Genomic DNA, 23,953 nt, shown 5'->3' with positions numbered 1-23,953 from the left:
TGTTTTTTGGGTCACACCCGGCAGCGTTCAGTGGTTCCTCCTGGCTCTATGCTCAGAAATCGCTCCTGGCAGGCTTGGGGGACCATATGCAATACTGGGATTCGAACCACTATCCTTCTGCATGAAAGGCAAACGCCTTACCTCCATGCTATCTCTCCGGCCCCGAGAGCAAATAATTTCTAAGTTCAGAGCCAGAAATATGCCCTGAGTGTGGCGCAAAAAACAAAGTGATAATAAAAAAATGGGCCACCTGAGTCAGGAATAAGGCCTGAACACTACAAGGTATGGCACACACAAAAAATACACACTTATTCTGGGGCCAGAGCGGTGGCACAGTGGTAAGGCATTTGCCTTGCACATGGCTGACCCAGGACAGACTTCAGTTAGACACTCTCCCCCCACCTCGTATCCCATATGATCCGCCAAGCCTGGAGCAATTTCTGAGCACATAGCCAAGAGTAACCCCCATGAGTGTCACCGGGTGTGCCCTCCCCCCAAAAAAAAGCTACTTTATTCCAGGTAACTTAACACACATCAGATTTAAAAAAAAATCAATAGTATTTAAAGAAATAGGGGCAGGCCAGAGAGATAGCATGGAGGTAGGGTGTTTACCTTGCATGAAGGACGGTGGTTTGAATCTCGGCATCCCATGGTCCCCTTAGCCTGCCAGGAGCGATTTCTGAGCATAGAGCTAGAAGTAACCCCTGAGTGCTGCTGGGTGTGACCCAAAAAAAAAAAAAAAAAAAGAAAGAAAGAAATAAGGGCCAGAGTGATATTACAGTGGGTAGGGTGTTTGCCTTGTAGGCAGCCTACCTGAGTTCAATCCCTGGCATCCCAAATGGTCCCCTGAGCCTGCCAAGAGTAATCCCTGAGCACTACTGGGTGTGTCTTAATAAGCAAATAAAAAAAAGACAGGGCTGGAGACAAAGTGCAGCATGTAAGTATCTTGCTTTGGATGCAGCCAACCTGGGTTTCAATCCCAGCACCCTGTATGAGTATAGCTGGGTGTAACCCCAAACAAAAAAATAGAACATAGGGACCAGGTATGTGGCTTAGTGCCAGAGCATATGTTTCACATGTACAAAGCCCTGAGTTCAACCTCTAGTCTAGCACCTTTTGATCCCCCAAGCACTATAAGGTGTGGCCCCTACAACAATTAAAAATTTAAAACAATGCAGTATAGGGGGAGCCAGAGCAATCTGGGTTCAGTCTCTGGTATCCCATATGGTCTTCCACAACCTGCAGAAGTGATCCTTGAGTACAGTCAGGAGTCAGCTCTGAGAACCACCAGATGTGGCAAGAAAATAATTGTTGTCATACACCTGTAAAATCACTTTACTTTTTCCTTTCACCTTTTCTGAGTTAGTTAGCACAAGTTCCCTTAATTAGATCTATCTTGACATTCAGGTGATTAAAAGTGGCTATTAAAAGTGGCAGGGAGGTGCCGAGAGATAGCACAGCAGCAGGGCGTTTGCCCTGCATGCAGCAGGCCCAGGACAGACGGTGGTTCACAAATCCTGGCATCTCATATGGTCCCCTGAGCCTGACATAGGCGATTTCTGAGTGCAGAGCCAAGAGTAATCCGAGTGCCGCTGGATGTGACCAAAAAAAAAAAAAAAAGGCAGGGAAAGCAGCAGGAAAAAAAGAAGCTTGACTGATTCAGTAAGATCCAAGAAGCTGCTCAACAACCCCTGGCCAAAAATGCATTTTCTCTCTACCGATTTATTGTGCAAAAACTGCAAGCTGAGACCTCACAAGGGACTGGAGAGATGTTAGCTCCAGACTTGAGATTGGAGCCACAAAAACCACTAGGAGACAGTCAGTAATGGAATAGCAGGGGTGTATAATCTAGCAATCAATAATGTAAGTTCGCAATATATTGCATCCACTTAGAAACACTAACTTCTGAGTCCACAATGAGTTTGCCTTGCAGACACAAGGCTACAAATTCAAACTCCAAAGCTATTCACAAGCTGGTCCCAGCAACTCTACCTTCAAGGGAGCCCTGCAACATCATAGAATCTGTGAGCTCCAGCACAGATGTGTACAAGCTCTGCAACTGAAATATGCAGCGTGGTGAGAACAACTAAATATGTGTGCGTAGGAGCAGGTAGGTACCCTGGCTGATCTTCAAAGCACAGAAATAAGCAATTCCTGAGTGCAGAGCCAGGTATAGACCAAAAACACACAAAAAACCAACACCTTGCTTGATGGGCACAAGTGCCACCTACTGACCACCTTAGTAACTGCAGAAAGCTTAAGCAGGCTCTGCAGGTGCACAATGGTTGTCAGTAGAGCAATGGCTTTGCAGATTAGTTCCAATCCTGCTTTGAACCACCCATTCCCTAACACACTTATGTGCCTAAACAAAATATTCATTCTGGTTATGGGTACAACGGCCATTAGCAAAGAGTAAGACATGGTTACTCTAAGCTCTGCACTCAGAAATCGCTCCTGGCAGGCACAGGGGACTGTATGAGATGCCAGGGCTCGAACCACCTTCTGTCCTGGATCGGCTGTACGCAAGGCAAACAACCTAGTGTTGTGCTATCTCTCCAGCCCCAACTTGGGCTTCTTGACTCAGAGAACCACTAAGTTGATGGGTTTTTTTTGTTTTGTTTTGTTTTTTGGCCACACCCATTTGATGCTCAGGGGTTACTCCTGGCTAAGTGCTCAGAAATTGCCCCTGGCTTGGGGGGGACCATATGGGGGATCGAACCGTGGTCCTTCCTTGGCTAGCGCTTGCAAGGCAGACACCTTACCTCTAGCGCCACCTCGCCAGCCCCCTAACTTGATGTTTTATCAAACCTAAGCAAGGCATTTGATACTCTGGGCTTTTTCCCAGAGGGTCTGTAGTAGCAATATTGTCTCCTGGATATTATGCAGTCTAGAATCACTTTCAGTTGTCCAAACTGGGAGATGTCACGTATTTATTGGCATCTATATACGACATCCATTGGCACATATTCCAATGAACTATAGAACAAGTCTGATCAAATGGCACTGATGGGCTGGGGATGTAATTCAGTGGTAGAACTCAGGCTTCCCATGTATGAGGTTCTGAATTTGGAGGGGGAAATCACACCCGGAGGCACTCAGGGATTACTCCTGACTCCACGCAGAAATCGCTCCTGGCAGGCTTGGGGAACCATATGGGATATTGGGAATCGACCCAGGGTCTGTCCTGTTGGCCGCATGCAAGGCGAACGCCTTACCGCTATGCTATCACTCCAGCCCCCTTGAGGTTCTGAATGTGATCACCAGCATGCAAAAATGAACAAAATGAAAAGTTGGGGGAAAACGAAGGCAACCATGGTCAAGAAAACAGGTGGCCAGAGAGATAGCACATGTAGGGCATTTGTCTTGCATATGACCAACCCAGGTTTAATCCCTGGCATCCCATATGGTCTTCTGAGCCTACCAGGATTCATTTCTGAGCAGAGACAAAAACCCCAGAGTGCTGCTGTGTGTGGCCCAAAAACAAAACAAAAAGCCTTACAGGGCCAGATAGTATATGGGGCAAGACACTTGGCTTGCATACAACTGACCCAGGTTTGATCCCCAGCATCCCATAAGGTTCCCTGAGCACCACCAGGAATAATCACTAAGAACCAGCACAGCCAGATTCAAATATACAAAGAAAATCAAGACAAAACCCCTACCTAAAACTGAGATCATAATCTGCAATGAACAAATTTAGAAGTTGGCTGGAAAGTTTTCCTGCCTATATTTTACCATTAGGCCATTTTACCACACAATTTATAGCAGGCAAAGGCTGGACTGTCTGGAAAAGGTACCAAGAGACATGGAACAAGAGCCAACAAGCTGCTGCCAATGAAGCTTTGCTAAGAACTCCCAGATCTGCACCCGTCTTCTGATGATGCTAGTTGTTCTGGTATGTTGGGGAGGGATTTGGACTCACAATAAAACTACAATAAAACTCTCAAAACACATTATAAACCAGCCAGTTTATTATCTTGTCAGGATGTATAACTTCTACCATGCAGACAGAAGCACCGATGTCAGCATGAGCAGTACATTTTCTCCCCAGAGGCAGTTACATGGAAAACCAGATTATGGTCCTGTTCAGTGGGTATAGGATTCCAACAGGAGGAATAATCTTTGATCTACAGCTAATCTATGGAGCAAGGTCACAAAGCCATAGGCTGAGCTCTGCCTACAATCACCTCTGAGAGCATCTCACATTTAGTCAAGTTTCACCTAAGAGCCTCTATTCATTGCTTTCTATTTTTTTTTTCCCGCTGTGGAACAGACCCAGGGTGTGTTCAAGGGACCACGTGGTATCAGGATCAAATGCAGGATTCCTGCATATGAGGTCTGTGGTTCAGCCCAGTGAGCTTTTGTCTGGCCCTCACTGACTTTTATCATTACTTTCACTGTTTCAGTTATGTTTGGAAGGACATACTAATGGCTCCATGTCACAACTATAAAACACAATCTTAGTATGTTTTCCGAATCCCACTCTACACCGATTTTACTAGTTAATATACTTTCATAAAGATTCTTACCATCTCCATCAACACATATTTAGGTCTTATAAATCCACTTAATTAATGAAATTCTAATTCCTACCAAGGATTGAAGTTTTTAAGTTTAGTATTTCTACTTCCTTGATTGATTCTCAACCAATCTAGGAGTTAATGAAATGAATTCTGGGTCACCACTGCTGTCAAGATAGAATTATCAGGTGATATGTGCTTTTAAGATCGTTTTATTCTCTAAAAGGTTAAAAAAAAAAAATGAATGCATGTAGTCCTCCGTTGAATAGTCAGTAATAAAAAATGGGCCATTGAAAACTATGTTTAAACAATAGAAAAGTTTATGTGCTCAAATTAAAAGATGTTCTATATACAATAAAGTAACAAAAACCAAACCATTCAAAAGACTCATAACATTTATACTTTACCAAACAGAATTCTGTCTGTAATGAAATTTGGGGGGGGGGGGGGTGTCCACAACCGGCAGTACTCAGGGATTACTCCTGGCTCTGCACTCAAATCACTCCTGGCAGGCTTGGGGAACCATATGGGATGCCGGGATTCAAACTACCATCCTTCTGCATGCAAGGCAAACACCCTACCTCCATGCTATCTCTCGGGCCCCGTAATGAGTGAATTTTACCACCTCAAAAAGTAGGAAAATTTGGGCCCGGAGAGATAGCACAGCGGCGTTTGCCTTGCAAGCAGCCGATCCAGGACCAAAGGTGGTTGGTTCGAAACCCGGTGTCCCATATGGTCCCCCGTGCCTGCCAGGAGCTATTTCTGAGCACACAGCCAGGAATAACCCCTGAGCACCGCCGGGTGTGACCCGAAAACAAAACAAACAAAAAAAAAAAAGTAGGAAAATTTGTAGAGGTTGAAAACTTCTCCAGTGAGTGAAGATGAGCAATTTCACACTAAACAGACACATAAACCGTTCTTCACCATCCCTCGCTAAAGCTGAAGCATAAGAGGGAAGAACTGGGAACCTGGACACTCACGTAAGCAAAGGGCTCCCAAAGCAAATTACAAATGTCTCACCACTGTTGTGTTTAGCCCACTTCTGAACATCACAACCAAAATCAATAGTAAACAATTTAATATAAAATATACAAATTTTCTCAATATGAGGACTTCCACGGGGACAGGGGGAGGAGACCACCAACAAATTTTCTTAAAAAATAACACGTACACACCCCTCCACCTAGGCCTTTGTTACTCAACCACTCAAATTAAATCTGTACACAGCTATCAAGACAGAAAAGGGCCAGAGAGAATGTTGTGTTGTGATGGAGTCTTCGGGCCAATTCTGAACCCTAATAGCCTTCATGATGGAGCCGAGGATTTCTAGGTCCAGGGGGAGTGGGGCAGAAGACTCAGGTCACTCGCTGTCAAACTTAATTGAATTGACCTGGACGGAGATGGAACCACCACGGTAGCTGCCCCGTTTCTTCTTGGTTTTTTCATGTCGGAAGGATTTGCCTTTGGTAAACTTCAGAACCTCATTGGCTCGCTCCCCCCAGTCTCCAGCTGCACCTCGCTGGGAAACAAGATAGTGGGTATCCAAAGGGACAACTGTCCTCTCCACCCCCTCCCATCTGTGCCGACCCCCAGCCCCAGAAGGGAAACGCCCCTCACCTCACCTTGGCATCAAATGAGTTGTCAGCCACTCGAGCATCCACTTCAATTTCCTCTTCCCTGACCCTTCGGAATGGGGATGAGGCCCTCTTTTCTCCCTGGAGAGGAATTTCAGTAAAGAGGAAGTGATGGCTGACCAAGATAACCTCTCAGACCACAGAGACATTTCAGGTAACTGCAGCTTTGCCTTCTGCCCTTTTGTGTTTTAGATTTGGGTCACACCTGACAGTGCTCAGGGGTTACTCCAGGCTCTGCATTCACGAATTACTCCTATGGGTGCTTGGGGGACCTTATGGGATGCCAGGAACCGAGCCCTGGCAGCCAGCTACATGTACCGTATTTTCCGGCGTGTAAGACGACTTTTGAAACAAAAAAAGTCAACCAGAAATCGGGGTCGTCTTATACGCTGAGTATATCCCGAAAAAATGTTTCAATATGCCGCTAAACGAAAATTGTCTGAATATTGCCACAAAACGAATTTTCCAACTCGATCCTGTACCAATCACTGCAAGGCTGCTTGGACCACCTCTCTAACTCAGCCAATCCAAGCAGGCTTTTTATGCATGCAAATTAGACAATGTTCTGGACCCGAATCTACACTGTCAAAAGCCTGCTCAGATTGGCCAGAATCAGAGGAAGTCTATTACAGTATAACCTTTGAACCTTTGCTTGTTGTGATTGGCTCGCTGTGGTCCATATAGTTGCAGCACAGGAACGTTCTGTCTGATACAGTGAATATAGGCCTAAACCTATGTTTTAACTGCAAAATAAGGGGGTCGTCTTATACGCTGGCAAATACCGTAAAAACTTTTCTGATGTACCATCTCTCCAGCCCGATTTGTCTGGGGAAGGCCCACATCCCACGGTGCTCAGGGCTTAATCTTGACTCTATATAAGAGCTTGATCTACTGTGCACTGGAGAGCAAGTGAAGACAACTTACTTTCTTCCTTTTTGGAAATGTGTTGGGGGTCTGGAGCTTAATCTTCTTGGCTTGAGGCGTCTCTGTCTCCTTGGCAGCCTCATTCTGCTTCCGCTTCTTTCCTGAACCTACAAATACCAAAAAAGCAGACTCAGGAAACCAGGCCTATTCCTCCTCCATCTGCCCACACAGGGTCTGCCACTGGACTCTGTATGCTGCCAAGGGGCCTCCTCCTAGACCCATTTCTGCCCACCATGACTTGAAGGATCCAAGCCCAGGAGGAAGGGCCTCTGGGCACAAACCTGGCTTAGAAACAGCTGCTCCAACCTTTTTCTTGCCACCCTCCTCTTCCTCCTCCTCGCTATCTGAGTCTGCATTTCCATTCTGTGCAGGAGTTGAGGTGCCATTGGTCTTGGGGGTCTGCGGTTTTGGGGTGCCCTTGCCCTTGGGCTTCTCCTCATCATCATCATCACTGGAGTCACTAGAGGAGCTGCTTTCGCTCTCAGCCTTCACATTTTTTGAGGCTGGTTTGGGGGCAGGCACAGCTCCCGTTGCCTTGGGTGACTTCTTTTTTACTGGGACTTTGGACAGCTTTGGCTTCTCTTCCTCCTCCTCCTCCTCACTGCTTGAGCTGTCAGACTCAGAGCTGCTGGCTCCAGCTCCTGAAGGGGCCTGCTTTGCAGGCAAAGAGGAGGCAGCTTTAGCTGGTGCCTTGGCCTTTGGGGTGGTCACAGCCTTAGTAGCTTCCTCTTCCTCGCTGGAACTGCTCTCCTCCTCACTGGAGCTACTATCGGCCTTTCTGGTCAACTGCTGCTTAGGAGCAGGCACTGGTTTCACTGCAGGCTGTTTGGGGGCAGCAGCTGGCTTATTGGAGGGACTCTTGGTGGCAGTGGCTGGCTTGGCAGGAGCTTCATCCTCAGAACTATCAGAGTCTAAACAGAGACAACTGAATGAAAGTTCCCCAAGCAGCCTGAAGGAGCCCCCAAAGAGCTGCCCAGTGTCTCACAGGCAGTGAGGCATCCTATGGCCTTACCTGAGCTTTCGGAAGAGCTCTGTTCTGTCTTCTTTGCTGGAGCTGCTTTAGCGGCCACTTTTGGGGTGACTGCCTTAGCTGGGGGCTTCTTCTCTTCCTCAGAACTTGAATCTGGGGAGGACCAATGGTATTAGACTGAGGCCACAGTCTCAACTCGAAGAGCAAATGATAGTGGGGTACAGAGACCTCACCCTGTCTAATCTCAACAGGAACCAGACTGAGACGCTGTTCTTGCTCACTCTGCACGTCTCCCAGACCCACTCACCAGACTCCTCGCTGCTGTCCTCGCTGCTCTCAGCAGGCTGCTTCTTCTCTGCCACTTTCTTGGGAACTGGGGCTCCCAAAGACTTTTTGGGTAGTTGAGCAGCAGGTGGTGGAACTGAACTATAGGGACCTGTTTGAAAGAGACAGACTGTAAGATGCTTTAAGTTAGGCACACAAAACCTTTGACAACACAAACCAGAAATGCCACTGAGGACCAAGAGTGTGAAGCGCCTGTCCTGCAAGCATATGATCACAAGGTCTGCATGCATGAGGCAAACCTGGACAGTTATATTGAGTTTTTGGTTTCTTTGGGGGCCACAAATGGTGGTAGTCAGCAGCTGCTGCCAGCTCACTGGACTGTGAAATACAAGTACCTGAAATGCTAGGTGAAATGCACAGGCAAAGCCTATACTGCAGTACTGTAGCTCTGCTCCAGCCCACAGCTCTTCTATCTGATCTGACACCTCCATTTTTTTGTGTGTGTGTGTGTGGGGGGGGGGGGAGAGGCACCCACCCAGCAATGCTCAGAAGTTACTCCTGACTTTTCACTCAGAAATTACTCCTGGCAGTGCTTGGGAGACCATGTACAATGATAGGGACAGACCTGGGTTGGCCCTGTATAAGACAAAAGCCCAAACTGAACAGCTGCCCCGCCCCATCCCTACCAACTTTTCTTCACAACACATCCAGTACACATGACCACAGAAACAAGTATAAGCCCCCTTCCACCAAGCAAGTACTTCAACTGAAAAGGAGAACACAGCAAACACAACCATATTTGTGTGCTTCAACAAAGAGTGTGACCCTAGAGGCACACCAAATCCACAACTTAAGTATCACAGACCTCAGTGGGCACCCAACTGACAAGCACCTTGACACAGTACAAGAAGGCTGACGGTAGTACAGGGGTGAGGTACTTGCTTGGCATGCGGCAGAAGCTTGATCATTGCCTCACTTGTTCAACAATCCCCAACACTAACAGGGGTCACAACCCAACCCTCATCACTCCTCAACCAAAAAAAGTATTCAGGGGCCAAAGCGGTGGTGGAGGTAGGGTATTTGCTTTGCATACGCTGACCTAGGACTGACCATAGTTTGATCCCCTGGTATCCTATAGAGTCCCACAAGCCAGGAGCGAATTCTGAGTGCATAGCCAAACCTTTTTTTTTTTTTTTCAAGGACTCCAGCTGAAAGCTGGAGTATGTGCTCTAAGATTCCATTTAGAAATAATCTCATGAACACAAAGCAAGGAATAGAGGAGTTAAAAATAGAAGGGGGGCTGGAGTGATAGCACAGCAGTAGGGCAAAAGGCAGACCCGGACAGACCCAGATTAGATTCCCAGTATACCATATGGTCCCCTACACCTGCCGGAGCAATTTCTGAGCACAGATCCAGTAATAATTCCTGAGCACCACTGGTGTGGCCCAAAAACCAAAATAAAATAAAATAAAATAAAGTAACGGAAGGGGCCAAAAAAGTAGCACAGTGGTAGAGCATATGCCTTACATTCTGCTGTCCCGGGACTAATCCGGGTTCAATCCCCAGGAAACCACATGGTCCCTGAGCCTGCCAGGAGTGATTTCTGAGAGAAGAGCCAGGAGTAACTCCTGAGTACTGCTGGGTGTGGCCTAAAAACCATAAAAAAGAAAAAAAATGTGTGTTGGACAGATAGCCTGGAGGTAGGGCATTTGCCTTGCATGCAGAAGGTAGTTCAAATCCCGGCATCCCATATGGTCCCCCAAACCTACCAGGAACAATTTCTAAGCATAGAGCCAGGAGTAACCCCTGAGTAACCGGGTGTGATCCCCCCTCAAAAAAAAAGTGTAACAGGAAACAAGAACCACAGCCAGGCATGTGTGCAATACTGGTCCTCACAACAAAGGAAAAGAAAAAGTAGAAAAATAAAGTTGGGCCCGGAGAGATAGCACAGCGGCGTTTGCCTTGCAAGCAGCCGAACCAGGACCTAAAGTGGTTGGTTCAAATCCCGGTGTCCCATATGGTCCCCTGTGCCTGCCAGGAGCTATTTCTGAGCAGACAGCCAGGAGTAACCCCTGAGCACCGCCGGGTGTAGCCCAAAAACCCAAAAAAAAAAAAAAAAGTTAATAACCTGGGGCAAAAGACAATACAGCAAGTAGTGCACTTGCCTTGTGCAGGTGTTGACCCAGGCTCAATCCCTCGTACCACACATGGATCCCCAAGCTCAGCTAGAACTGATCAGCTAGAACTGATCACTGAGCAGAGTCAGTAGTAAACCTTGAGTACAGCTGGGTTTGGACGTATACACACAACAATAAAATCTCTGAAAAAGGTAACCAAAGTGGAACTTAATTCAGGTTAAGACTAGAACTAGAAACTGGCAGGTAGCTTTTGAGCACAGGTTACAGGGGCTTTTCACCCTGGAAGGGTGAAATGAGGGTGAAGCTGAATGAGGGTCATATGTCAGGAGGCTCACAGGTAAGGCAGCTGACCTGGGCTTGATTTCTGAGCACAGAGCTAGAAGTCAAGTTTGAGCACCACTGTGCATGATCCAAAGACCAAACCAAAAAAGAAAAAAGGCTCCCAGGGAGAGATCCTGACAACAGAGCCCAGTCACACTGCAGCATGTCTCTGGTCTAGCACCTGGCTTTTTCTTCACAGGTTTCTTCTGCTCTTCCTCTTCCTCGCTGGAGGAGTCCTCACTGCTGGAACTCTCCTGGGCTGGAGTAGCAGCTGCTTTCACGGGGACCTTGGACACAACTTGCTTTTTCGGTGCAGTCTGTGTCAGAGAAAACAGTTACATGGGTCTGTAAGTGCTTCTGGATCAAAAAGCCACCCTCCCCTACCAACTCCAGCCCAGACCTTTTTGGGGACCACTGCTGCTGGCTCCTCCTCTGAGTCATCACTGCTGCTACTGCTACTGCTGCTACTGCTGCTGCCAGCAGCTGCTTTGCCATTAACTACTTTTGGTGCTGCCCGCACTGGGGTACCTTGCAAGAAAAAGGAAAAGTGTCGAGATATTGAGGCAAACAGAAATGGCCCAGCTTCACAAATGAACTCAGATAATATGAGCAGCTAAATCTTCTCAGGTGCGATTGGACTATGGGACAGAAAACTCTGAGACTACTTCCAGAAAGAGGTTAGGTTTATGCCCCCACATTTATGCAGCCACTAAAAAGCCCAGCAACTTCTGCCCACACCCACCATCTTTCTGGCCAAAAATGTCCCAGCTCTTCCCGAGCCTGCCAGGATAACCCCTGAGCACCTCCAAGTGTGACACCCCCCCCACACACACAAAATAAAAGTCCTACCTCCTCTACCAAGCTTCAAAAGAAAATAATAATCACTGATACTTCCCACATAGTTGTATGTTTGTGAAGGGAATACCCTTTCTGCCTAAAGCATAAAAGCTCACTGCCACCCCTCCCCAACAGAAACTTATCACATTTGTTTCAGACCTATAAATCCTGGACTGGATGGTGGCAAGCACCAGAAATCTGATGGGAAAATTACATGGTAAACTACCAAGCTTAGGGAACCTAAACAGTACCACAGAAGGCTCAACTAGCACCCACCACAGCCCAGTAAATTCTTAGAAACTGACTTTAGTAACACCCTGGAGAGATAGAAAAATTATTTCAAATTGACCCTTGTTGATCTAAGTTTTGATTGCCTTTGTGACGTAGCAAACAATATGATGTGAATTTGTTTGTACCTGCATGGAGACAGGATATGGCGGTGGGTGGGAAACTGGGAACAGTGATAAAGGGAAAATCACACTGGTGGTGGGATTGGTGTTTGAATATGTAATGGCTGCAATGACTGTATTATCAACAACTTGGCAAATCATGGTGTTATATGAATAAGGCCAACCCAGATTTGATCCCCAGCACCCCATATTGTCACCAGAGTGCTGTCAGGAGTGAGAATGAGAGAGAGACAGAGACAAGAGACTATAGGGGCTGGAGCAATGGCACAGCAGTAGCGCATTTTGCCTTGCACATGGCTGACCCAGGACGAACAGCGGTTCAATACCCCAGTGTCCCAGATGGTGGTACCACAAGCCATGAGCGATTTCTGAGCGCATAGCCAGGAGTAACCACTGAGCATCACCAGGTGTGGCCCAAAACCCCCCTAAAAAAGAGAGAGCGAGAGAGAGAGACTACTATAAAGTATATTTTGGAGTAGGAGCAATAGTACAGCAGACAGGGTGTTTGCTTTGCACAGGGCCAACCGGGTTCTATCTCCAGCATCCCATTTGGGATCCCAAACCTGCGAGGAAAGATTCCTAAGAGAAGCCAGGAGTAAATCTGAGTATTGTCGGGAGTGGCCCTCCCCGAAAAAATTTTACTGCTAAGAATGACTTTATTGCCCAGTTTCAGGAATAAAATCCTTTTTTATCAGGGTGGGGGGACCTACACCTGGTGATACTCAGGAATTACTCTGCACTCGGGAATTACTCCTGGCTGTGAACAAGGGAGCACACAGGATGCCAAAGATTGAACCTGGGTTAGCCACATCAAAGTCAAGTGCTCTATCCACTGTACTATCCCTCCAGCTCCATAAAACCCTCTTTAAAGGCCAGAGGAATCGCTCAAGAACAATTCCTTAAGAATTCCTCAAGAGGGCCCGGAGAGATAGCACAGCAGTGTTTGCCTTGAAAGCAGCTGATCCAGGACCAAAGGAGGTTGGTTCGAATCCCGGTGTCCCATATGGTCCCCCGTGCCTGCCAGGAGCTATTTCTGAGCAGACAGCCAGGAGTAACCCCAGTCAGGTGGGGCCGAGAGATAGCATGGAGGTAAGGCGTTTGCCTTTCATGCAGAAGGTCGGTGGTTCGAATCCCAGCGTCCCATATGGTCCCCCATGCCTGCCAGGAGCGATTTCTGAGCGTAGAGCCAGAAGTAACCCCTAACTTCCAGGTGTGACCCAAAAACCAAAAAAAAAAAAAAGCAGCAGGTAGTTCACTTGCCCTACATGCAACCATCACAGATTCAATTCCCAGCATACCACAGGGTTCCCCCAAGCATCGCAACTAGAGCAAAGCCAGGAGTAAGTCCTGAGAAAGGGTGTGCTCCCTGATCCCTCCAAAAAAAAAAACTAAAAGTTAGGGGCTGAAGAAATAGCACAGCGGTAGGGCGCTTGCCTTACACGCAGCTGGTCCAGGATGAACGGTGGATTGAATCCCGACATCCCATATGGTCCCCCGAGCCTGCCAGGAGCGATTTCTGAGCGCACAGCCAGAAATCCCTGGGTGCTGTCAAGTGTGACACACACACACACACACACACACACACACACACACACAAAAAAAAAACATTGATTAAATAACTAAACAGGGGCCGGAGAGATAGGATGGAGGTAAGGCGTTTGCCTTTCATGCAGGAGGTCATCGGTTTGAATCCCGGCGTCCCATATGGTCCCCCGTACCTGCCAGGAGCAATTTCTGAGCCTGGAACCAGGAATAACCCCTGAGCACTGCTGGGTGTGACCCAAAAACCACAAAAAAAAAAAAAAAAAAAGACTAAACAAAATGGGGTATACAAAGGCAGAGAACAGAGTAATGAATACATGCACTGCCACATGGGAGGCTTGGGTTCCATCCCCAGCACCCATAGTCTCCAAACACCCCCAGGAGTGATTCTGAGCAGAGTCTGGAATAACTCTTAAGTATTTCCAAGCATGCCCGGAAACAAAAACAAACAAAAAAGAATCTTGTCAATACCCTCTAGTTTAACACTTTACCATCTTACAACTGTGGAATGAATAATTTAAACACAGCCCCCCTGTATCTCCTCTTGTGAATAGAAACTGCACCTGGTTTGGCTGGGGCCTTAGTCTGGGGTTTTGTAACCACAGGAGTTGTCTTTGGCTTCTGGTGCTTTGGTGCCTCATCCTCTGAACTTGAGTCAGAATCCGAATCAGAACTTTCCTCCTTTTTAGGAGCAGCTTTGACTGCCTTGGCTTGGGGTTTAACTACCTTCTATGAAGAAAAAAAAAACACAAAACAAAACAAAGAGCAGAATCAGCAAAAGCTTCTGGATAACCAAAAGGCTCTACTATCTTTCAGAATTTTGCAGAAGAGCAAGGGAAAGATAAGCAGAACCCTTACTAGAAAAAAGGATGGTCAAGAGGAAAGTCCATCCTGTCCCTGCCACCCCCAGCCTAAAGCGCCCCACCGCCATCTAAGACACTTCCTCCTGAAGGTTCAGTAAGTCCCAGAGGGGCCGGAGAGACAGCACAGCATTAGGGCATTTGCCTTGCATGTGGCCAGCCAGAGACAAATCTGGTTTCAATTCCCGGCATCCCATATGGTTCAATATCCTGAGTGCAGAGCCAGGAATAACTCCTGAGCACACCAGGTGTGGCACAAAAAACACCAGTCCCACAAAGTCCAATATTGCCTAAGAGAAAATGGACTCAGTATCCTCTAGACTAAGCCCTCAAGAAACCAGAGTCAAGCAAAGTCAGGCCCTTTAACCATTAGGCCACATAGCAGCCCTACCCCATTCTAGCAATTCTGAAAGATCCCAAGATTTTCATCCCTGGGGCCGGAGAGATAGCATGGAGGTAAAGCGTTTGCCTTGCATGCAGATGGTCAGTGGTTCGAATCCCAGCATCACATATGGTCCCTTGAGCCTGCCAGGAGTGATTTCTGAGCAGAGCCAGGAGTAACCTCCGAATGCTGCCGGGTGTGACCCAAAAACCAAAAAAAAAAAAAAAAAAAAGATGTGAGGGTTCTTTCCAATCCCTTAGGCAAGCCCCAAACTGCAAACCTGAACGGGTTTTTTCTTGCTATCTTCCTCCTCTTCGTCACTGGATTCTTCACTGCTGCTGCTCTCTGATTCTTTGGCTGCAGCCTTTCCAGGATGCTGTGGAACAACAGCCCGCTTGGCAGGTACAGCTGAACAAAAAGAAAGCCCAATTTCCCTTAAGTACCAGTTACTTGATACATACAGATAGAATATAAATCCTTCCCCAGAATCACCAATGCCCACCCAACTCCTGCTCATCCTCACCAGCTTTCTTTGCTGGAGGACACTGGGCTTCCTCCTCCTCTTCACTGCTGTCCTCACTGCTATCACTGGATGAGGTCTTCTTAGCCTTCTTTGTCAATGGTCCATTTGTCTGTGACTTCCGCTTTGGGGCCTTCGGAGACCTACTGAAGTAGAATTCTGGGATATCAAGGTGTTCCCTAGTCAAGGAAGAGAGCCCAGCCCACCAGAGGAGACAAAAGTCAGTGGTATAGGGAAGACTTACCTGAGCCAAAAACTGTAAATGTCCATGAGGGAGGAGGCATTGGCATCCTGCTGGGTCTTACAGGAGAAAAGAGAAAGCAAATTAGGAATATTTTATTACAGGGGCCAAAGTGACAATACAGCAGGTAGGGGTCTTGCCTTGCATGTGTTCATTCTGAGTTCAACCAGTCACTCCTTGTTGCCACAGCATCATAAACCTTTAGAGGAATTCAGCCCACCAGAGGTATCCTTAGATTTTCCTGGTGGGGAGAACTGCAATATCCCCCACGGGGTTCCTCAAAAGGCCCGCTGTGGACGCCTTTTTCCCGAGTGGATGGTTGAGGAATTTCCAAAGAGATGCTTGGCATTATCTCAGGCAAAATTGTGGCCTCTATCAAATAATTCGGCTCAGAAATTCTAGCAACAAAGATTACTAAGAAAACCCCTTCTATGGATATATATAGCCCTAAAAGTTCAGACAATGTCTCTTTTTCAAATATGTCCTTGCAGCTGAAGTTTCTGGTAAACAAGGGTGAAATTGACTCTGCTCAGAAAATAGGAAAACACATTTCAGGAGATATGGTTTCTTCCTGTGCTTGACCCCAAAAACAATAGAGCCCCGCTTAGGAAGATCAAGTTTCTAGCTATTTCTTACCTCCTCCTAACCCTTGTTTTGCATTTGAGGTTGGTTGTTAAAAGCTGTCCAGAGTGTTACCTTTTCTTTTGCAATTAACCTTGCCTTGTTATTGTAAATATCCTTCTCTGCACCTGTGACTGGCTTACTCTTATAAAAACCCGTTTGGAAAATAAACTTGTTGCACTCCTGCCAGAAGATGTGTAGACCCCACATACTTTGTGTGGCTTAATTTATTTCATATTTTTCCGTAAGATGGTCCAGACAACACACTCTCCCTGAAGTGAATTCATCTAAATCCCACTGGCGCTGCAAGACAGAAGCTGCTTGGAGCACCTCATGGTCCCTGAACCTGCTAGAATGATCCCTGAGTACAGAGCCAAGAGTAAGCCCACAGAACCACTAACTGTGCCCACCTCCCCACAAAAAAAAAAAAAAAAAAAAAAAAAAAGAAAGAAAGAGCCTTATTTATTTAGGCTAAATGATAGTTGAGATTTTGCCTTATTCTTTCACTTGCTAAAGGTGGTCTTCTTTAGAGGGTAGAGAGCTTGGAAGCTGCATGTCTTGCAGACATATTGTCTGGGTCCACACCCAGAATCCTGGATACCACCAGGTATGACCCAACACAACCTACTTGCATACTTTTCTTGGAATATAAATATTATGTCTTTAATTTATTGTTTTTTTTTTTTTTTTTTTTTAGGTTACATCCTGCTGAGCTCTGGGCTTACTCCTATCTCTGCACTCAATCCTATTTCTGAACTCCTAGCCAGGCTCAGTGGATCATTTGTGGTAAATACTGAACTCAGGTCATTTGCCTACTAGGCAAGCAGCTTCTGGGCTGTATTGTTTCTCTGGTCCCTTGCATATGGGACCAGAGAAATATAGAGGATAGGGTTCATGCCTTGTATGCAGCTGGCCAAGTTTGATCCCAGAACCTAGAGCTAGAAGTAAATTCTGAATACCTCTGCATGGGGATTAGGGGGAGCATTCAAAGGTATAGCCCCCAACACCAAATAAAACAAAAAAGCAGGCCAGAACAACACTACAGCAGGTGTAGGGTGCCTGGTAGCAGGTATGGTGCTTGCCTTGCATGGAGCTGGTTTGAGTTCAATCACCAGCACCGCATATGATCACTGAGTCTGCCTAGAGTGATCCCTGAATACAGAGTCAGGAATAAACCATGAGCACTGCTGGGTGTGGCCCCAAAACAAAAACCAAATTAATACTGTATATCTTATTAAGTTGCTTAAAGGACTTAGAATCTGTCTAAAAGGCTTATTTAGCATCTTTTTCATTTTTTTCAGGGGGTCACAACCGGCAGTGCTCAGGCGTTACTACTCCTGGCTCTGCGCTCCTGCAACTCGGGGATCATATGGGATGTCGGGAATCAAAACGGTCTGTCCTGGGTTAGTCTCAAACAACGTAAACGCCCTACAGCTGTGTTTTTTTTTTTTTTTTTTTTTGGTTTTTGGGCCACACCCGGCGGTGCTCAGGGGTTACACCTGGCTGCTCAGAAATAGGTCCTGGCAGGCACGGGGCACCATATGGGACACCGGGATTTGAACCAACCACCTTAGGTTCTGGATCAGCTGCTTGCAAGGCAAGCACCGCTGTGCTATCTCTCCAGGCCCTGTGCTATCTCTTTGGCAGTACTATCTGTAAGCACTTAATAGACTGTCCCTTCTTGGGCTGGGCGGTGGCGCTAGAGGTAAGGTGCCTGCCTTGCCTGCTAGCCTAGGACTGACCGAGGTTCGATCCCCCGGCTTCCCATATGGTTCCCCAAGTTTTGAGCGAATAGCCAGGAGTAACCCAGTGTGGCCCAAAACAACAACAACAACAAAAAATAGACTGTCCTTTCTGAGGCTAATCGGATTTTTTCAACCCAATTACCCACAATAAGTCCAAATTCTTTTTTTTTTTTTTTTTTGGTTTTTGGGTCACACCCGGCAGCACTCAGGGGTTACTCCTGGCACTACGCTCAGAAATCACTCCTAACTTGGGAGACCAAGGTCCCTCTAGGTTAGCTCGTGCAAGGCAAACGCCCTATTGCTTGCGCCACCACTCCAGCCCCTGAAATAGAAAATTTCTTTTTTTTTTTTTTTTTTTTTTGGTTTTTGGGTCACACCCGGCATTGCTCAGGGGTTACTCCTGGCTATCTGCTCAGAAATAGCTCCTGGCAGGCACGGGGGCCCATATGGGACACCGGGATTCAAACCAACCACCTTTGGTCCTGGATCGGCTGCTTGCAAGGCAAACGCCGCTGTGCTATCTCTCCGGGCCCTGAAATAGAAAATTTCTACCAAATGCATGATGACATCACATTCCTGAAGGAACAGCGACTGAGCAAGTTGCCTGGGTCTTAAAAGTATTGCTGGGTGGGGGAGCTGGAGAAATGGAACAGCATGTGCGCACTGGTAAAACGGGCCATGGGTATTGCTCATGGTTCCCAGAGCTTACCAGGAGTGTCAGGAGCGATTCCTGAGTGCAGATGTGTGAATAACCCCTGAACAGGTTACATGTGCCCGCCACTAAATGGCTCCAGTGGTAAATCTAAAACAATTGTCTGAATCCCCAAGTTGAAGATGCAAAGGCTTGCTCCATTGGATCAGCTTACTTCACCATATTGAAAAGCAAAACCCTAACTCTACTTTCATACTTTTTTTTTGGGGGGGGGGGGGTCACACCGAGCAGCACTCCTGGCTCTACACTCAAAATCGTTTTGTTTTGTTTTGTTTTTGGGCCACACCGGCGGTGCTCAGGGGTGCTCAGAAATAGCTCCTGGCAGGCACGGGGACCATATGGGACACCGGGATTCGAACCAACCACCTTTGTTCCTGGATCAGCTGCTTGCAAGGCAAACGCCCGCTGTGCTCTCTCTCCGGGCCCCTCAAAATCGCTCTTGGCAGGCTCGGGGGGGGGGGGGGGGAACCATATAGGATGCCGGGATTCCTTCTGCATATAAGACAAAAACACCCTACCTCCAAGGTATCTCTCCAGCCCATACAAATTATTTTGTTTGTTTTTAGATCACACCTGGCTTTGCTCAGTGATTACTCCTGGGTCTATGCTCAGCAATAGCTCCTGACAGGCTTGAGGGACCATATAGAATGCTGGAACCACCGTCCTTCTGCATGCAAGGCAAGCGCCCTACTGCCATGCTATCTCTCCGGCCCATACATTTGATTTTTTTTGAGGAAAATGTGAAGGGGGGGCCCCAAAAGCAAATACGGTGGGGAAAGCCAACCAGGCTCACTTCTGGTATATCCCATAAGGTTCCACAAGCACAGCCAGAAATAATCAGTGAGAGCAGGCAGAGCCAAGGATAATCTCTAAGCATTGCTGGGTTAAAAAAAGATTTGGGGGCCCGGAGAGCTAGTACAGCGGCGTTTGCTTCGCAAGCAGCCGATCCAGGACCTAAGGTGGTTGGTTCGAATCCCGGTGTCCCATATGGTCCCCCGTGCCTGCCAGGAGCTATTTCTGAGCACACAGCCAGGAGTAACCCCTGAGCACTGCCGGGTGTGGCCCAAAAACAAAAAAAAAAAAAAAAGAAGATTTGGGGAAGGGGGAGAGAACTATGTCTTCAAGGGACAACAAGGATTTATATGAGTGGAAATAAGCTAGTAAAGAAACAGACAGGCAACTGATAGACGTGTCCAAAGGGGGGACACGGGCTGAAGAGCAAGCCTCATCTATTCTTTAATTAACGAAACCCCCCACCCGAGCCTTCGCTTCTGCAACGGGGAGTCCCGGGCAAATGCAAATGCAACCATGCAGGATCAAGACACATCAAGCCCCAAGTGGAACCCAAGCCTCGAGTCCAACACCAGAGATCTGCCCGCCCTCCTCGGCGCAGCCACGTGATCCGCGCACGAGGGTCCCAGGCCACCCTAAAAGAATCAGGAGAAACAGTAAAAAAGCAACAAGACGGGGAGCCATCTAGTAGGCTTTCTTCGACCCCCAGATCCCGTGCAGAGCCCCAACACACGGCAGCAAGCTGCGGATCCCGCAGGAACCCCGGACCCGGTACCCCTGAAAACGCCCCAGCTCAGGCCTTATCCCACTCCCGAAACTTACAGCGCCCGTTGCCTTAGCGAATTTGTTGGCCACCTCCGACAGCTGGTTATCGCGGAGGAAGCCGAGCACCAAAGGATACAGGTCGCTAGGAACCACGCGGCGCAAGCCGGCGTCCGCCATCCTCCGGGCAATACGCGTCACTACCGTCGCAGAGACGCACGACCCCGGAAGTCAGGAATCGGAGGGCTGGGACGGGGCGTGTGACGCCATCGAGCTGCGCCGGAGGGGGTGGGCACACCTCACTGCGCAGGCGTATCACCGCGCCGCGTCGGCTAGGGCCAGACTCTTTCCGGGCCCACAAGCGTCGCCATCTTGGTGAGGGCGTAGTCCTCCAACTGCCACTTGAGGAAGGCGGATCTTGTGACGTAATTGGTCACGCCCTCTGTTGTGGCGGGAAAACTCCGGATTTCCCGCGCTGGGCTTTCCGCTAGTGGTGATTTTCTTTTTTTTTTTTTTTGTGGCTTTTGGGTCACACCCGGCAGTGCTCAGAGATTATTCCTGGCTCCATGCTCAGAAATTGTTCCTGGCAGGCACGGGGGACCATATGGGACGCCGGGATTCGAACCGATGACCTCCTGCATGAAAGGCAAACGCCTTACCTCCATGCTATCTCTCCGGCCCCTAGTGGTGATTTTCTGGGCCTGAGTTTTCTGGATACAATTTGGATTCTAGAATAATTTTTTTTATATTTTTTTTCGGGAACCAAGTCATTTTTTTTAAATATATAAAAATATATAGGGGCCAGGAAGGTGGCGCTAGAGGTAAGGTGTCTGCCTTACAAGCGCTAGCCAAGGAACGGACCGCGGTTCGATCCCCCGGCGTCCCATATGGTCCCCCCAAGCCAGGGGCGATTTCTGAGCACATAGCCAGGAGTAACCCCTGAGCGTCAAACGGGTGTGGCCCAAAAACCAAAAAAAAAAAAAAATATATATATATATATATATAATAAATATTTTTTGAAGGGGCCATTGGGACATTTGGGACTTGGGACATTGGTGATGGGAATGTTTTTAAAAAAAAAAACAAAAGGGGCCCGGAGAGATAGCACAGCAGCATTTGCCTTGCAAGCAGCTGATCCAGGACCAAAGGTGGTTGGTTCGAATCCCAGTGTCCCATATGGTCCCCCGTGCCTGCCAGGAGCTATTTCTTTTTTTTTTTGCTTTGGTTTTTGGGTCACACCTGGCAGCCCTCAGGGGTTACTCCTGGCTCTAAGCTCAGAAATTGCCCCCGGCAGGCACAGGGGACCATATGGGATGCCGGGATTCGAACCACTGTCCTTGTGCATGAAAGGCAAACGCCTTACCTCCATGCTATCTCTCCGGCCCAGGAGCTATTTCTGAGCAGACAGCCAGGAGTAACCCCTGAGCACTGCCGGGTGTGGCCCAAAAACCAAAAAAAAAAAAAAAAAAAAGGGCCGGCTGGCGTGGTGGCGCTAGAGGTAAGGTGTCTGCCTTGTAAGCGCTAGCCTAGGATGAATAGCGATTCGATCCCCAGGCATCCCATATGGTCCCCCAAGCCAGGAGCGACTTCTGAGTGCATAGCCAGGAGTAAACCCCTGAGCACCGCCAGGTGTGGCCCAAAAACCAATAATAATAATAATAATAATAATAAAGATTAAAAATAAAATGGCTGAAGAGGCATCTCAATGGCTATTCCTGGTACCGAATAGTGTGGAAGAGCAAGTAGTTCCTGAACACTGAGGCAATAAAATAACCTCCAAAAAAGCATAATCTTACATCCTACCAAGCCAGGCTGCATTCTGAACAATTTATAAAATTGTTTTATTTTGGGGGTCAGAGGAATAGTACAGCAAGGTGTTCGCCAACCTAACACTACCAGGAGTGATACCTAAGTACAGAACCAAGAAGCCTTGGGAGAACTTGCTATTTGGTTTTTGGACCAAACCCAGGTCTCCCACATATAAATCATGAACTCAGCCTGTTGAACTCCCCACTCACCTACCCTGTATTTTGTTGTACCCAGCAGTGTTGTGAGGTTCGTTACCCAAGATCCCACAAGTGCTGGGACCCACTCCTGGCAATGCTCAGGATACTGTGCAATCAGGTGATCATGGAGTAGTGGTTGTTGAACCCAGGGTTCCTAAGTACAAGCCATACATTTAACTCTGAACTATCTCAAAAGCCTCCAGTGTGTGTGTGTGTGTGTGTGTGTGTGTGTGTTCAGGTGATCATGGAGTAGTGTTCCTAAGTACAAGCCATACATTTAACTCTGAACTATCTCAAAAGCCTCCAGTGTGTGTGTGTGTGTGTGTGTGTGTGTGTGTGTGTGTGTGTGTGTGTGTTCAGGTGATCATGGAGTAGTGGTTGTTGAACCCAGGGTTCCTAAGTACAAGACGTGTGTGTGTGTGTGTGTGTGTGTGTGTGTGTGTGTGTGTGTGTGTTTTCAAGTGATCATGGAGTAGTGGTTGTTGAACCCAGGGTTCCTAAGTACAAGCCATACATTTAACTCTGAACTATCTCAAAAGCCTCCAGTGTGTGTGTGTGTGTGTGTGTGTGTGTGTGTGTGTGTGTGTGTGTGTGTGTGTGTGTGTGTGTGTGTGTTCAGGTGATCATGGAGTAGTGGTTGTTGAACCCAGGGTTCCTAAGTACAAGACGTGTGTGTGTGTGTGTGTGTGTGTGTGTGTGTGTGTGTTTTCAAGTGATCATGGAGTAGTGGTTGTTGAACGCAGGGTTCCTAAGTACAAGCCATACATTTAACTCTGAACTATCTCAAAAGCCTCCAGAGTGTGTGTGTGTGTGTGTGTGTGTGTGTTCACACGTGTACAGAGTGGTTACACACCCAGGAATGTTCAGGAGTTATTCCTGGCTCTGAGCTCAGAAATAACTTTGGCAATTCACAGGAATTCAAACCAGAGTTGGCAGGATATAAAGCAAGCACCTTCACCCTTATACAATCTGATGCCCCGCCCCCTAACTTTGAGAAGCATCACCCTAGTTGACTGATAGTGAAGTCACTGTCACATTTTAGTTCTAGTTTTGTGTTTAAATCCAATAGAATTTTTTACCTGACTAGAGCATTCCAAGAGCTCAACAAAACTACTGATGAAGGACATCAATAGGGGAAAAGAAGTGTGTCCAAAATTCATACCATTGAAAGAAACAAACAAGGGCTGGAGCAATAGCAAAGCGGTGAGTCATTAGCCTTGCACATGGCAAACCTGGGATAGACACAGGTTTGATCCTTGGCATCAAATCCTTGGCATCCCATATGGTCCCCCAACCCTGGAAGGAGTGATTTCTGAGTGCAGAGCCAGGAGTAACCCCTGAGCGCCGCTGGGTGTGGCCCAAAAAAACAAATATAAATAATAAATTAGGGGCCAGAGATAGCATGGAAGTAAGGTGTTTGCCTTTCATGCAGAAGGTCATCTGTTCGAATCCCGGTGTCCCATATGGTCCCTTGAGCCTGCCAGGAGTGATTTCTGAGCATGGAGTCAGGAGTAACCCCTGAGCACTGCTGGGTGAGACCCAAAAACCAAAAAATAAATAAATAATAAATTTAAAAAATTTTGGTCAATAAGTTTATTGTTAAAAATATGGAACACTTCGCGAATTTGTATGTCATCCTTGCGCAGGGGCCATGCTAATCTTCTCTGTATTGTTCCAATTTTAGTATATGTGCTGCCGAAGCGAGCACTAAAATAAAATTTAAAATAAAA

The 23,953-nt window shown here is 47.4% G+C and overlaps 1 protein-coding gene and 1 non-coding gene across 4 annotated transcripts; both read right to left on the bottom strand.

Annotated features, from left to right (window-relative positions):
* Positions 1-5,583: 5,583 nt before the first annotated feature.
* NOLC1 (nucleolar and coiled-body phosphoprotein 1) lies at positions 5,584-20,406 on the bottom strand. 3 transcript variants are annotated; one of them, XM_049790851.1, is made up of 13 exons: positions 20,278-20,406; positions 15,589-15,644; positions 15,348-15,490; positions 15,105-15,232; positions 14,146-14,311; positions 11,194-11,321; positions 10,975-11,110; positions 8,356-8,484; positions 8,091-8,201; positions 7,360-7,989; positions 7,079-7,185; positions 6,143-6,235; positions 5,584-6,039 (listed from the first exon to the last, which is right to left on the bottom strand). In XM_049790851.1, exons 1-13 carry the CDS (start codon positions 20,395-20,397, stop codon positions 5,881-5,883), a joined length of 2,106 nt encoding a protein of 701 aa, XP_049646808.1. In that variant the 5' UTR covers positions 20,398-20,406; the 3' UTR covers positions 5,584-5,880. The 3 variants fall into 3 exon arrangements, with proteins under 3 accessions (XP_049646808.1, XP_049646809.1, XP_049646810.1); XM_049790852.1 differs by having other exon boundaries at positions 15,348-15,487; XM_049790853.1 differs by having other exon boundaries at positions 5,819-6,039; positions 6,143-6,203.
* Positions 20,407-23,824: 3,418 nt separating this feature from the next.
* On the bottom strand, positions 23,825-23,931 carry LOC125995241 (U6 spliceosomal RNA). Its single transcript, XR_007490794.1, has one exon. It is a non-coding gene; the product is annotated as a U6 spliceosomal RNA (small nuclear RNA).
* Between the last annotated feature and the right edge of the window lie 22 nt (positions 23,932-23,953).

Source organism: Suncus etruscus, chromosome 17, assembly GCF_024139225.1.
Source record: "Suncus etruscus isolate mSunEtr1 chromosome 17, mSunEtr1.pri.cur, whole genome shotgun sequence".
Lineage (NCBI taxonomy): Eukaryota > Metazoa > Chordata > Mammalia > Eulipotyphla > Soricidae > Suncus > Suncus etruscus.
This window is presented reverse-complemented; position numbering and strand designations above follow the sequence as displayed.